The sequence below is a fragment of the Dermacentor albipictus genome, chromosome 6, assembly GCF_038994185.2.
Source record: "Dermacentor albipictus isolate Rhodes 1998 colony chromosome 6, USDA_Dalb.pri_finalv2, whole genome shotgun sequence".
NCBI classification, from domain to species: Eukaryota; Metazoa; Arthropoda; class Arachnida; order Ixodida; family Ixodidae; genus Dermacentor; species Dermacentor albipictus.
Genome location: NC_091826.1, coordinates 106,167,518 through 106,183,428, shown reverse-complemented (window position 1 = coordinate 106,183,428; position 15,911 = coordinate 106,167,518). Strand labels below are relative to the sequence as shown.

Here is a 15,911-nt window from a genome sequence, read left to right as displayed (position 1 = left end):
AATCATCAGCGCGCTTAAAGTCAGGAAATGTGCAGTAGATATAGCGGGATTTAGGGCCGATGCCTGGAACTGAAATTTACACAGCATTGTGGTCTGATATTCTATTAGTAACATCGCACTGATAACCGGAATTAAAAAGAGATGTAGTAAGAAAAACAAGCTCAAGGGTTGAAGTTTACCGAGTGAAAGCCTGAACAATCTGGTGCATGCCGCAGGTCAATCAAATGTGAACCATCTCCCGCCCAATAGCTACTTCATCTCCGCTCACTTTCATACAAGACCAATCAACATTAGGAGAATTAATATCGCCAGATAACATTGGATGAAGAAGTATTGTAACTATGCAAAAATTCATTAAATTGTGTGAATACTCAATATTAGGAGCAGGTGGATGGTAAGCGAGCCCTATAATCAAAGGCATATTTGCAAGTTGGACATTACCCCACAAAGACTCAGTATCAGGCTGGGCAGAGGGTACAGAAAAGTGGAGGTGAGATTTAAGAAATAGAGCAACACTGCCTCCTCTCCCGAATTTTGTCTCTCGGAACCACTTTGAAGTCAGGGAGGGTTAATTCAGAATCATACACACCATCACGTAACCAGGTCGCAGTAACACTGATAATATGTGGCGAGCAAGACAAGACCAACGAAAGAAATTTAGAGAAAGTGCTGACAAAGCTTCTTGCATGAACATTTAAAACAAAGAGTTTTTTGCTAGTACCGTGAAGTTTAGGAGATTTGGCCCTAGGAAGTGTTTCGGCGGGTTTCGCTGAGCCAGCAGGTGGTCTGACAAGAGTATTGGACGTGCTATCCCAATTGTATCTTACCCTGTCGATAAATACACAATCAAATCGAAGTTCCACAGGTGAGCAACTATCCCTATTGGAGGAAGACACTTGGTGCGTCCAGAGTGGTGAAGAGTCCTCACCATCTGCGACACACTTACAGTTGTTCTGTAGTGATTCCAGATGAACCTAATTGCTATTCGCTGTACTCATCCTAATTTAGGAAGTTCTTCTTTGCATTATGATAGCACGAAGCTAATGCATATTCGAGGAGAGCTCTACCAAACACAGTGAATGCTGTAAGCTTTATCTGTATGCTGCCGCCTGAAAGTTTGCAAGGAGGTTCCCTAAAGTTCATGAAGCGCTCACACAAAAGTTTTCTATGTGTTTGTTCCACCTCATGTGTTCCATTATGTGTTCCACCCTGAGGTACTAATAGGCAGAAACATCATTAAGTACAATGTTGCGAATGAAATAGGGAAATGGTAAAGATTTCTCCCTGCTTATCTTCATAACAGAACACTCATTAACGTCTAAGCTTATTTCCCACTCTTCACACCAGTGGCAAACCTTACCAAGATTATTACTGAGGCTAGTTTCATTGGCTTTTGATATAACTATTGTGTGCTGCATCAGTGAAACGCTTTAGGTCGGAATCAACTGTGTTTGGTATGCCATTAACATACATTGGCAACACAATCAGTCGCAAGACTGACCCCTGTAGTATGGCCGACGTCATGGAAAGTGTCTCAGAAATACTACTGCCAACCTTGACGTACAGAACACGGTTTTCGAGGTAGCTCTGATGTCCAAGTTTAGTGTCTATTGCAACTCCAGAGAGCTTATACAGAACTTAAGCCTTCCATAAAACCATCCTGGACTTCGGACAGCAAGTTGCTCTCTAGGTATTGCTTGAGGTGCCGACAGAACACGTGCTTCAACGTTTTGCAGCAAAGTGAGTTCAGTGAGATAGGACGATGATTTCACACTTTAAAGGGGGATGCAGAGCTAAAATTTCGATTTTCGCCATAACGACACATCTTATAGTTTTGTTTCTTTTTGATTTATAGTCATATGTTGTGGGGAAGAGAAAGATGAAGGTGTGTAGAGAGAAGGACGAAGACTGTGGCTGCTGATTGGGCGCCATTTTATATCTCCTGTAAGTACACACTAAACGAGTACTGACACAAAATTTCGAAGTCAAGTAATGTGTGCGATCGATTCATGTGGGCACACACACACATCATCTGCAATATATTAACAGCGAATACAGCTTAGAACATATATAAAATCAATATTAAAGTATGTGCGCACAGCCAACTGCAATACGCGGCACCTCACGACATCGACAAGGAATGTAAACAATGGAGAAAACTCTGTGTCACGAGTTTGCGCTGCGATTGGTGCGGGCCCTGCAAGCAAGTTTCTCGCCGCTCCGATTGTCCTCGTCATTTTTTTTTCTCCCTGGTCGTGACGTTCACCTCTTTCGCTGCTGACAGCAGTACAAGAATCTGCTAAAATATGTTTTTGACACAAAATAACTAGTCAAGTGACCTTGAGAGTGTGCATGTTATAAAATGTTGCGTGATATAGTAAATCGTTGCCACAATTTCGACTCTCAAGAGGTCAGCGCAGCTGCCGCTGAAATCGTCTCTGCAAATGTGGCTCGCCTGGCTACCGTGTTTCGTCATCACTACCAATGGTGTAACGAAGACTAATTGTATTATCGCTTTTAAGAGACATAAACGTGCAGGCGTTGATTGTGTTGAATATAGAGGTTTTATTATCAGCTATGGACAGGTCGCAAGGGCCGTTGGCCTCGGATCTGACGGCTAGTGAGCTAGGCCTATATACTGTTTCCCAGCAGTAGAAGTGGTCCAAATTCGTGCGTGCTGCTGGACGCTTAGAATGGACCCTACTTAAGACCAGCCGGATTTGCTCATTTCATTTCAAGCCTGCCTGGTATAAACAAAACCGGCAAAGCTTAGAGCAGTTCAGTGATCTTCCACCAAGACTACGTACTCCTAACCCGCCGTGGTTGCTCAGTGGCTATGGTGTTGGGCTGCTGAGCACAAGGTCGCGGGATCGAATCCCGGCCACGGCGGCCGCATTTCGATGGGGGCGAAATGCGAAAACACCCGTGTGCTTAGACTTAGGTGCACGTTAAAGAACCCCAGGTGGTCAAAATTTCCGCAGTCCTCCACTACGGCGTGCCTCATAATCAGAAAGTGGTTTTGGCACGTAAAACCCCAAATATTATTATTATTACGTACCCCTAAGCCTGATGCTGGGTTGACATTTACCTTGCCTTGTGTTCTGCTCTGGAATATGCTTCATTCTCAAAGCACCCTCAACGAATGGCTCGTACTCCTTGTACCTGTGCGTGCGCATATTGATAGCTGTCGCTAGGCGCACCTTCCAAGTTGCTGCATTGTGGTGGATACAATCAAATGTGGTTGGCCTTGTCTAATTCGGCGGTGGCTACCACAAACAGGAAATAGTCGCCGCTGGACGATGAAAACAAGGACGACGATGATGGCGAGGACATCGCAAAGCAGGACCGTTATTAATGTTTCTGCAATCCAATCGCAAAGCACCTGTAGGCATAGCAGACGAATTAGGAAGACGAAGCCGTAGTGCTGGCGAGCACGCCGGCGTACGCACGTCACAGTTTTGTGAGGTCACATGTCCAGCTGTGTTTACATTCCTTCTTCAGCCCATTTCGTTGCTCTTTAAACCGAAACTTAGACTGGTCCCAAACAAGACTCAAAATAATTACCTGTCGCGCTCTGAAGCCAATGCTGTTTTGTGCGGTGATTACTGGGTTACTAGCTACTTAGTGCAGCAGAAAAAACAAGATAAAAAAATTTTGTGTCAGTATTCTTTTAAACCAGGACATATTTTTCGTCAACTGTGAAGTTTTCTTCCTGAAAAATCCCAATGGTTTTCCTTTGTAGATTTCTCCTACTTACAGGTTAATGCCAATTTTTCTTTCACAAAATTTTCTGCACCATTATGTGTCTTAACTCGTTTGCAAATAGAAATCTGTAAGCCATCTAGGCAAGTGTTACCCGCTGTGACCTTGTCTATATATTCATTCAGCCATGCAGCTTTCAACACAGAAGTGAAAGTAGCAGTATAAGTGAAGGCGCCATTATCAAAAAAGTGGAAGCAGAGGTTCACATGTGTTCTAAAAATAGTTGTTGGCATCGCAAACCTATGCACATCAACACTCCCCTTTACACCGACCATACAAGAGCAATTTTCTTTATTACAGGATACAACACAGTAGGGTTAATGGGCTACATTCAATGCTACAGACTTGGATGTAAAATTTGGCACGTGTTATCTGTGAATTAAGTGTAGCATAAAAAATTCAATGAAAAATAGTGCCAGACGATGTTCTTAACAAGGACCAGAATTAGTCTTTATCTTTTCACATGACTCTAGCTTTTCCTAGACTCTTTTCTATGAAACGCTGCAATCCTTACCAGATTATTAAGATGTGTTCCAAGAAAGATACTAAAGAAAATTACGAAATCAAGCTAAAGTAAGAGATTAAGTGCTCCAATATTTCTTTTATTGTGAGGAGGGCATTCCCAAACAAAAAAAGTATGTAAATGTAGAACAGAAGTGCTAGCCACTTCTTGCTTCCAATAACTTGTGCAGGAAGAAAATGGTGAGGGCAGAAGAAAAAAAGTTAGTTTCGCCAATCAGGCAAGGCAGTGACATGATAGCTGGCGAAACACAATGCGCAGTAAGCCTCAAAGGGACTCTGAAACAATTTGACAATTTCGTACAAACCTACCGAAGCATTAGAATAGGTCCTTCTGATCATAATTTGACGCATCTAAGTGCTCCGCATAAAGTGTGTAATTTATTATAAGGTTTAAAAATATACATTGCTGCTGATCGCAGCACACCACTTGGCTGAATTTTAAGCTGCCCCGACACATTTGACGTCATTGAGCCCAATGACTTTAGTAGGGCGAGCTATACAATTGGCTGCCCAGGGCACATCATCAACAATTTCCCCTACTTTATGATGAACAAATGTTGTTCGTAATAGTTGAAATGTTAGTTAATCTGTTTCTATAAAAAGAAAGTAACAGAAGGAGAATGTACAAGAACAATTTCTCACTGCACTTAAGCACTTCCGGCACCCAGCAAGCGTCCTCTCCTTGTGTAACAACGTGCTCCATTCTGACGAGGGCTCCGCAGTCAGAGCCGGCCTGTCTTTTTGCGAGCACCATGATTCGACTTTGTTGCATTGTGGGCTGCAAACGTAGCGAGTGGCAATATGTCAAGCTGCGACACTGTGTCCCTCTGCAAGGCAGCAGATGAGCGGACTGGCTGCAGTGCATCGGACTGCCGCTATCCGATCAGCGCCAGAACTTGCGTATTTGCAGTCGTCACTTTAGACCGGGCGATTACTACGGCAATAGCGTTTTGCGAGTCCAGTATTCGGGTAAATGCAAGAGAAAGGGGACAGGGCCTGACTGTGACCGTGCCGTTTCACAGTATGAGCAGAAGTGCAAATATAAATGGTCTGCACAATGCAGCCACCTGGTGGCTTAGAGCTCAACCACAGACTTTAGTAGTAACAAAATGTATTCCCTGCTGCTGGTGTATATTTTTCGCAGGATTGTAATCAACACGTTTTTGTAAATGTTTAAAATGTTTTACACTTGGTTAGAGCAATATTAGCTCTCTGTTTGGCTGGTTAAGCTCTGTGCCCACAGGTGGCTGAACCGTGCAGACCGATCAATCCACTCACCTTCGTCTAAGCTAAAGTTCCTTCATCAGCTTGAGCTTGTGCCTCTCGCTATCCGTCAAAATGCCCAGCTCGCCTTGTGGTTACCGGAATACCAGACACGTTCAGCGCTGCGACATAATGCTTGCAACGCACGCTGCTTTGATAGCTCTTTCTTGGGGCTGACTGCCAAGCACCTGGCTGAGTTAGGAGAGGCTTCGCGAGCTCGCACCTAGAGAACTGGAAGTCGACGATATGACGTGCCATGATGATGCAGACCCAGTGAAGGCAGAGCTTAGCCCCCATCACTGGGCGAATCAGTCGAGGAGAAAATGCACAACTATGGAGGAGGGTAACTCGCAACCTTCCGTAGCTCTCAATATGAGACCCTTCACATAAATTGTAGTGCAAGTGTATAACTTTAGCTGTGCCCTACGTGCCCATCAAATTTGTCCAAGCCGTTTCAGGGGCCCTTTAAGGCCGCCCCACATTCAGCGTTTTTCCGGTGTTTTGTCACAAGAGATCGCCGCAGCCGCCGGAAGTAGCCCGATGATTGCAGACCAATCAGTGCTGGTCTGCGTGCCGCTCATGTAGCTGGATGCTCTCCCTGGTGCCGGTTATGTGACGACGCCAGGAGACGCCGACGCCAGAAAACGACGGTAAAAACGCTGAATGTGGGATGGCTATTAAACTGCTTCGGGCAGCGTTCATGAAAGTGACCATTCGCAGGTGCAAGCAAGCAATCTCCCTTTAAGACGTAAAAGAAGGGGAAGTTTTATCCATTTGTCGAATTTGCACATCCTCGTGGTGAAGTCGGAAGACTCAGCAGTTTTTCTCCTCTTACCTGTCCAGAGTTAGCCACTGCTTTCTAATAAAAATAGATGTTAGCTTCTTGCTGCTGGATTCATCCATCTTTTAACCACATTATTAGGCCTCACGCTAACCTTAAGACAAAAGGACGTCAGCCATACTCAGTAAAAATGAGAAGCAGAAGAGCACTGGAACATGAAGGCTAAGTAGAGGCACTCAATCATAGTTTTAACAAGTAGATTGAGATAATTTAAAACCACCTCCACAACTGGGAAGGCTATGTGCTAGAACACAAAGAAGGCACATACGCAGGTTCTGTCCACTCTCGCTCTCCAGGATCAATATTCTCCATCAGCAGAACGGCTGAGAGGTACAATCCTGCCAGCAGAATGAGAACTGTTCTTTCTGTGTAATTTCCTCGTACGGAATTTTGGGATTCTAGTGCATCAAAACGACCAGGGGAGTTCTATATCACTTTGCAAGATAACATTTTGCACATGGCAGCTATCATGGCATGCTTCAGTCAAAATGAATTTTCATACACGTCAGGAGAGAATTATACTCCACTGCTAGCAGCAGCACTGCCAGCACTGCAGTTGAACCAATTAAGGAATGGAATGAGCAAATTAGTTTTTAACACTGGCCTCAAAATTTGAATGGCTGATGAATAAGTGTCGTAAGTGGTGCTCTCAATGGCAAAAGTAGTTAAACATCAATATAAATAAGTTGGTAAAATCGGCACTTCCTTAGCGAAATTCCCCTACTTTGAGATTCACACTATTTTGCTAAGTACTGTTGCCAACCGATTCATTTTTTATCGTTTTCCCAAACACGTGCCAGTGTGCGACCAACTTGCATCATAAAGTTTTTTTCCGTTACATCCCATTTGCGGTAAAAGCATATGTTAAGTTTCACATACTTTCTCTGGGAATTTGTCCTCTTCATCACCAAGTCCAGGGTAGCTTCTTTCGACTTCAGTCACCCAAGCTCTCTGTGATAACCTGAAACGAGCGGGCAACATCCCTTATCTCGCCGGTCGAGATATTTTACAAGATACCAACTAGTCTTGCCGTCATGCGAGAAAGTGTAGCGTTTATCACTACCGATACTCACGCTTGTCATTGGCAGCAGGAGTTAGGGTGCATTGGTGTTGGAGACAGCATAAAACGCGCGCCACACCAAATAGGGCACAAAAAAGCATGGATGGATGGATGGATGGATGGATGTTATGAGCGTCCCCTTTGGAACGGGGCGGTGGGTTGCGCCACCAAGCTCTTGCTACTATGCTGCCTAATATCCTACCTAGGTTAACCAATGAAAAAGGAAAAGAAAAAAAAAACACTATGAACTACCACGTCCAAATTTGCTGATCCCCTATTGCGAACTGTGTTTTTGTACGTCCCCGACTTTTGTCGTTTCCCTACTTTTCTTCCACCAATCCTCCAATCGCCTCTTACTAATGTCTATTGCGGACCTGTTTGCTTTACCACTGCTCCCACTGAACCCAAGAGCTTCAAGGAGGCCAGTGGTGCCTAAATCGACCGCTGGGTAGACGTCTTCACATTCTAATAAAATATGCTCCGTCGTTTCCCTAGCTTTACCGCAGCAAGCACATGCTTCTTCTTCCTTCTTATATCTCGCTTTATAGGTGCGTGTTCTAAGGCATCCCAATCTCGCTTCGAAAAGTAATGAGCTTCGCTTTGAGTTATCATAAATGGTTTCTTTCCTGATTTCGTTTTTTCCTCTTAAGTAGTTACTCATGGCAGGTTTCTTTTCCATTGCCGCCACCCATGAGATTAATTCAGCCTCTCTGATTTTCCGCTTGACCTTCTTTGTTGCTGTGTTGCCCACCCCACAGGCCGCATACTTGCTGGTAAGCTTCCTAGTTCTTTTCCTCCACTGTGAATCAATGTTTTGCCTGTACAGGTACCTGAACACTCTCCCAGCCCATTTACTTTCTTCCATATTTCTCAGCTGTTCTTCATACTCAATTTTGCTGCGAGCTTCCCTCACTTCAAAACTAGTCCAGCCCATATCCCCCTGCACAGCTTCATTTGTGGTCTTCCCGTGAGCGCCCAATGCGAGGCGACCCACTGACCTTTGGTTTCCGTCGAGCCCTGATTGTACCCCTGATTTAAAGCAAACAACCGCATTTCCAAAACTAAGTCCTGGAACCATTACCCCTTTCCACATACCTCGGAGGACCTCGTACCTATTGTATCCCCATAGCGCTCTGTGCTTCATTATGGCTGCATTTCTCTTCCCCTTGACTGTTATGGTTTTTTCCTGTGTTTCCATATATCCATTGCCTTCGTTTATCCATATACCAAGGTATTTATATTCTGTTACCCGAGGTATTTCTTGGCCCTGTATCTCCACTGTCTGTTCACTGTTTTCATTGAATACCATAACACCTGATTTTCTAACACTAAATTTCAAACCTAAATTGTTGCCTTCCTGTCCACAGATATTAGCCAGACGTTGCAAATCACTTTGCTTGTTAGCGAGCAATACAATGTCGTCCGCATAAAATAAACCTGGGAGTTGCTGCTCTATTACTGTACCTGCCTGTTTGTATGAGAGATTAAACCCGATATTACTTCCTTCTAGCGCCCTCTCCATCCTCACCATGTACATCATAAACAGCAGCGGGGATAAAGGGCACCCCTGCCTCAGTCCCTTGTTGATTTGAACTTTCTCCGCGCTTCTCATCCCTTCCCATTCAACGCAAACGGTATTTTCTAGGTAAATCTCTCTCAAAAGCTGTAGAAAATTGTTACCTAAGCCTTCCCCTTCCAGAATATCCCACAAAATGTTGCGGTCTACGTTGTCGTATGCTCCTGTAATCTCCAAAAAGGCCACATACAACGGTCTGCTTTCTGCTTTTGATGTTTCGATACACTGAGTAAGAACAAACAAGTTATCATCCAAACGCCTACCTATTCTAAAGCCATTCTGAAGCTCTCCCAAAATGTCATTATTCTCTGCCCATGCTTGAAGCTTTAATTTGATAGCCTGCATTGCTAGCCTGTATATTACCGATGTAATGGTCAACGGTCTATACGAGTGAATGCTGTCTTTCTCCCCCTTACCTTTATAAATTAAATTCATTCTACTTTGTCGCCAACTGTCTGGTATTCGTCTATCTCTTAAAGTTTTTTCCACTGCTTTCACCAGAGCTGCCTTACTTTTTGGTCCCAGTTCATTTATCAGTCTAACGGGAACCTCGTCTAGCCCTGTGGCTGTGCGCTTAGGAATTTTCTCTTCCGCTTTCTTCCAGTTTAAATTTGTCAGCACCAGCTCCTTTTCCACTTGGGTCTGTTTCATGCTCTTTTTTTCATCAAGTACAACCTCGTCATTGCCTTGGAAGGATTCGGCTGTTGCGTTTCGGATGTAATTTATTGCCGCTTCTCCTTCCAGTCTGTTTTCATCTTCGTCTAGGATATGTTGTTGTATTGTTGCTGACTTCCTGCCTAATAATTTTATGTGATTCCAAAATATTCTGGGTGCGGCCTTCTTTTTCTCACGTATTTCTGACAACCAACGTTCACTTTCCCCTTTTAATTTTGCTTGCACCAGTATTTGAACCATAAACTTTTTCTCCCGGTATATTTCCATTTACTGGTTATTTCATCCTGTGGCAACTGGGCCTTCTTTGCCTGCCTGTGCTCTCGAGATGCTTTCTGTCATTCGACGATCGCTTCTCGTATCTCCTTGTTCCACCAGCTTTTCGGTTTCTTTTTTCCTTTCCATCGAACATGTTTCTCTTTCCGTATTTCTGTCGTTATTACTCTTAGAAGCTCACCATATTCCCACTCCTTACTTGGCCACTTGCCAAGTTCTTCTTCAACTCTAGTGACTATATTTGCTATTTGTTCTGCGTTCAAATTTGGACTGGCCATTGTGCTTTCCTTGCTCTCTTTCCCAACTACATATCCCATTTTCAAAATGATGCGTTTATGGTCACTCCCTATGCTGCTAAACCCTTCCTCATCGATGACCATTTCTCTCAACTTATCATGAATTCCTTCTATCATCAGACAGTCATCAATGGTCAATTGCCGGTTTCCCACTTCCCACGTGATCTGTCCTTCACACTTAGGCCCTGTATTCACGATCACGAGGTTATGTTACTCACAAAGGTCTAGCATTCACTTCCCGTCAATAAGCACGTGAGGAATCAGCACGCAAAACAGCGCATGCGTCTAATTGTCGTACGTACAAAAATCCCTCATGTGACCTCATCCTAGGTGCCTAGGGACAGAATTATTTAGGTACTTTTGAGAAAGCGCGATGGTGGCGCCAAGTGACGCCGTGGCGTGCTCGTTCTTGCCGCGATCGCTGCCCCGGCCGTCCGCCGTCTGCTCTAGCGCCTGCCTAATCGCTTCGCTCCTCAGCCGCTAGGGCACTGCGCATGCGCAGTTTGGCGTCGAAAAAGGCGGATTCCACGACCTACTACAGGTTTTCCCGCTCAATTTAATACAAGCGCCAGTCAATTTAATTCGAGCGCCAGTCAATTTAATCCAAGTGCCAGTCAATTTAATCCGAGCGCCACTCAATTTAATCCGAGCGCCACTCAATTTAATCCAAACGCCACTCAATTTAATCCGAACACCAGCCGAAATAATCCAAACGCCAGTGAATTTAATCCAGACACAACGGAATTCAAGAACCTTTGGATTTCAAGATTTCTGAAAATTTGTGAACATATTATGAGTTAACACCCTGAAAATGAAAGAGCGAGGTGGTAGACCAGTAGCTATCCTGCCACGGGACTAACGGCAACTTTTGGAGGTTTTGAAGCGAAAAGCTTCAGCCGGCGTATGTCTGAATTGGCTCCGTAAGCGTGTTCGGAGTCGAATTGGCTCCGTAAGCGTGTTCGGAGGCGGCGCAGGTAGCCACTGCCGCGCGCTTGGCGTCATCGTTTGACGTTCGCCGCAAGCGCGTGTTTATCGCAGAGGCCGACCTATAACCGCTTGCCGGAGAATAGACGTGCGCATTCAACATGGAAGAAAAAGAGAGTGATACTACCGATACAGAAAGCTGTGTTTATGGCTGTACAGAAATCGCAAGACAAGGCGCCCAACAATGATGAACAAAGAAGTTTAATAATCCTGCATATCTTATGGTATATATCATTGATAGGCAATTTGCATAACTAAACAAGGCACATGTATAGCATAAACATAAGCTAACCAAAGCATATCCATAAGTGAAACCGTGAGCATAACCATAGGCTAAATCATAAAGCATAACCATAAGCTAAACCATAAGCATCAGCGAACCTTTTCCCTTCGAGATATCCAGGCTTAACCTTAGCTAAGCCCCAGCCATTTTTTTTGTATTTTCTACTTTATTATGAGAGTGACGCAGCAGATGACAATTGTCGAAATTAATTGAGAGGAAACGTCAGCATGAGTACGTCGAGTGAAGGGTACACATGCGATTTGGTCATGGCTATAAAACGAAACACTAAAGGTTGATTCGATGATAATCACTAGGCCCTCGCCAGGAGGCTTCGGTCGCTAGCAAATACGATTCACTATTCTACTGCGGTGTCCGCAGCCTCCAATCAAAGACCTTGTCGCCAGTACCGCTAAAACAGTCATGAATACCATTTAATTGCATAACTGATATGGTCGAGTCACTAGTGATCACAAGTTAAATACAATGTGCAGTTCGGGGTTCTTGGTGTTTTGCGCAACATAACGTCACTAGTCGCTAGTGATCACTAGTGGCACAACATTGTGTCACTAGTGATCACAAATCACACTTCACTATCAGGTAGCAATGGTAGCAGACCAAATGCTCACTGATCGTAAATGATCATAATTTGATTATTGTTTAAAAGTTTCATTTGACATGCATGACGCTATGCATCATCAATGTGCAAGAACACCGAACAGAGCTTATCGCTAGTGATCATTAATGGCTCTGCAATGTCAGTTAGCAATGTTGACTCATTAAAACTATCATTTATTGACACTTTAATTTATACTATTGACGGCATGCACATATGATGGCTGTTACCATCAAACTACACAAAGTGATTATTTATCACTAGAGTGAATCAATCTTAGTATCTCCTATAGTTAATAAATTATATAGTTATTGAATAGCCGTCTCAATGACATTTCATTTGATATCTATGACGCTATTCGGCATGAAAATTCGAGAACATCGCAATGAGCGCATCACTAGTGATGATAAAAACTCGGCGGTATCAGTTGGCAGTGGTAAAGCAAGAACGCTCGTCCTTCTGCAGCTTCATTGATACTACTGACGGCACTCACGAGGGAAAGCTGTCTCAGGGATAGTAAAATAGGAGAAAATATTCACCAGTGACTTAAGAATACGAGTTTATATAGGTATAGTTAGTCACTCGTTTCATGGTATTTCATTGCATGTATATGACCTTATGTTGCGCGAAACACAAAGAACCCCGAACTGCACATTGTATTTAACTTGTGATCACTAGTGACTCGACCATATCAGTTATGCAATTAAATGGTATTCATGACTGTTTTAGCGGTACTGACGACAAGGTCTTTGATTGGAGGCTGCGGACACCGCAGTAGAATAGTGAATCGTATTTGCTAGCGACCGAAGCCTCCTGGCGAGGGCCTAGTGATTATCATCGAATCAACCTTTATTGTTTCGTTTGATAGCCATGACCAAATCGCACGTGTACCCTTAACTCGACGTACTCATGCTGACGTTTCCTCTCAATTATTTTCGACAATTGTCATCTGCTGTGTCACTCTCATAACAAAGTAGAAAATACAAAAAAAAAATTGGCTGTGGCTTAGCTAAGGTTAAGCCTGGATATCTCTAAGGGAAAAGGTTCGCTGATGCTTATGGTTTAGCTTATGGTTATGCTTTATGATTTATCCTATGGTTATGCTCACGGTTTCACTTATGGATATGCTTTGGTTAGCTTATGTTTATGCTATACATGTGCCTTGTTTAGTTATGCAAATTGCCTATCAATGATATATACCATAAGATATGCAGGATTATTAAACTTCTTTATTCATCATTGTTGGGCGCATTGTCTTGCGATTTCTGTACAGCCATAAACACAGCTTTCTGTATCGGTAGTATCACTCTCTTTTTCTTTCATGTTGAATGCGCACGTCTATTCTCCGGCAAACGGTTATAAGTCGGCCTCTGCGATAAACACGCGCTTGCGGCGAACGTCAAACGATGACGCCAAGCGCGCGGCAGTGGCCACCTGCGCCGCCTCCGAACACGCTTACGGAGCCAATTCGACACCGAACATGCTTACGGAGCCAATTCGACTCCGAACATGTTTACGGAGCCAATTCAGACATACGCCGGCTGAAGCTTTTCGCTTCAAAACCTCCAAAAGTTGCCGTTAGTCCCGTGGCAGGATAGCTACTGGTCTACCACCTCGCTCTTTCATTTTCAAGGTGTTAACTCATAATATGTTCACAAATTTTCGGAAATCTTGAAATCCAAAGGTTCTTGAATTCCGTTGTGTCTGGATTAAATTCACTGGCGTTTGGATTATTTCGGCTGGCGTTCGGATTAAATTGAGTGGCGTTTGGATTAAATTGAGTGGCACTCGGATTAAATTGAGTGGCGCTCGGATTAAATTGACTGGCACTTGGATTAAATTGACTGGCGCTCGGATTAAATTGACTGGCACTTCGACTAAATTGAGAGGGAAAACCTGTAGTAGGTCGTGGCTAATTCTACCGCTCTGACTCGCGCCCAGCGGTGACCGCGCGTTCTTCAACGCTGCTTGCGTTGTTTGTCGACGCCGTGGCCTGTTCGTTCTCGGCGTGATCGTTCACCCATGGAGAAATTCGACCGCGCGTCCTTCAACGTCACTTGTGTGATTGTGCTTACGTTGCTTGTGTGTAGAGTGTACAGTCGAGCGTGATTTGAAGGTTATCGCGCGAGCGTCAACTTAGGGGCTTTAGCGTCAACCAGCCCAGCAACTCCAGGCACCTGGCGGCCGGTTTCGGGACAGGTGCCGCAAAGGTGGGCTCGGCGACTGCGCATCTGCACAGCTGGCTAAACCTTTTGCTTTTGCAATGCAGATCGTCACCTTCGCTACTGTGCATTTCCTGCTGCCTACGATAACCGCTCCTGCTACATCAGCTTCGTCGAGGCGCGTGGTCGACTGCCAAGGAAACGAGCCAGCCAACATCCAGGTTTTCCGTACCAGCGATGCTTCATACCCGGACATCCAGCAGAAGAAGTGGCGGCCGGTGGTCCTCAGTCGAGGATGGCAATCCCCATCATCAGCAACAGCAACGCAGTCACCAGATATAAACTGTGGGCGGCCGTCAACACAGCTTTGTGGGCTCGGCGACTGCGCATCTGCACAGCTCGCTAAACCTTTTGCTTTTGCAATGCAGATCGTCACCTTCGCTACTGTGCATTTCCTGCTGCCTACGATAACCGCTCCTGCTACATCAGCTTCGTCGAGGCACGTGGTTGACTGCCAAGGAAACGAGCCAGCCAACATCCAGGTTTTCCGTACCAGCGATGCTTCATACCCGGACATCCAGCAGAAGAAGTGGCGGCCGGTGGTCCTCAGTCGAGGATGGCAATCCCCATCATCAGCAACAGCAACGCAGTCACCAGATATAAACTGTGGGCGGCCGTCAACACAGCTTTGTGGGCTCGGCGACTGCGCATCTGCACAGCTCGCTAAACCTTTTGCTTTTGCAATGCAGGTTAGTCAACCATACGCTCTCTTTGCTAAAAAATCTAGCAATTATTTCCTGATGCAGTTGCCGAGCCCGCACTGCTGTGCCGCCATTGCTGTCGAATGTGCTCTTATTATTCATGCCTTGCTGAATTTGGCCGGTGATGTGGAAACCAACCCGGGTCCTAACATTCCTGAAAACCTACTAACCGAATTGCGAAAACTAACCGCCGGTCAGAACCAGCTGATCACTGAAATCCATGGTCTTAAGTCGCAACTTACTTCTACCGATAAAGCAATTACTTATCTAAGCAAACGAATGAATGATCTTGAGAGTCACTACCAGACGCTTTTGCCCATTCGGAACGAAGTGGATGCAATGCGCACCACGACTGAACAGTCTATTTTTCGCATTTCCGAGCTCGAAGCACGTATCGACGATGCTGAAAATCGCTCACGGCGGGACAACTTAATTTTTTACGGCATTCCTGACCCTTCCAGCTCGGAAACCACTGCCGACTCCGAAAGGTTGATTGTGGAACTTTGCCGCGATAGGTTGCAACTAACCATCGACCCAAAAGAAATAGAACGTGCACATCGCATCGGTCGTCACTCTGCCAATCACTCTCGCCCCCTGACAGCAAAATTTACTTTCCATAAAACCAAAGTTAACATCCTTTCGAGTGGCCGAAAGCTTAAGGGCACTGACTACAGTATTAGCGAGGACTTTTCGCGATCAGTACGAAATGCCCGAAAACATCTCGTTGCTTTCGCAAAAGGTAAAGGCGCCCCGTTTTCACTCCGCTTTAAGACTTTGTTCATCGGTTCCAGAAAATACACCTTTGATGCCGCCTCGAGTAGTGTCAAAGAGTTGTCATAG

At 44.8% G+C, this 15,911-nt stretch overlaps 1 protein-coding gene across 1 annotated transcript; it reads left to right on the top strand.

Moving 5' to 3' along the window:
* Nucleotides 1-15,053: 15,053 nt before the first annotated feature.
* LOC135905045 (uncharacterized) lies at nt 15,054-15,911 on the top strand. The gene has a single exon (XM_065436048.1). The coding sequence runs from the start codon at nt 15,054-15,056 to the stop codon at nt 15,909-15,911; it is 858 nt and encodes a 285-aa protein (XP_065292120.1).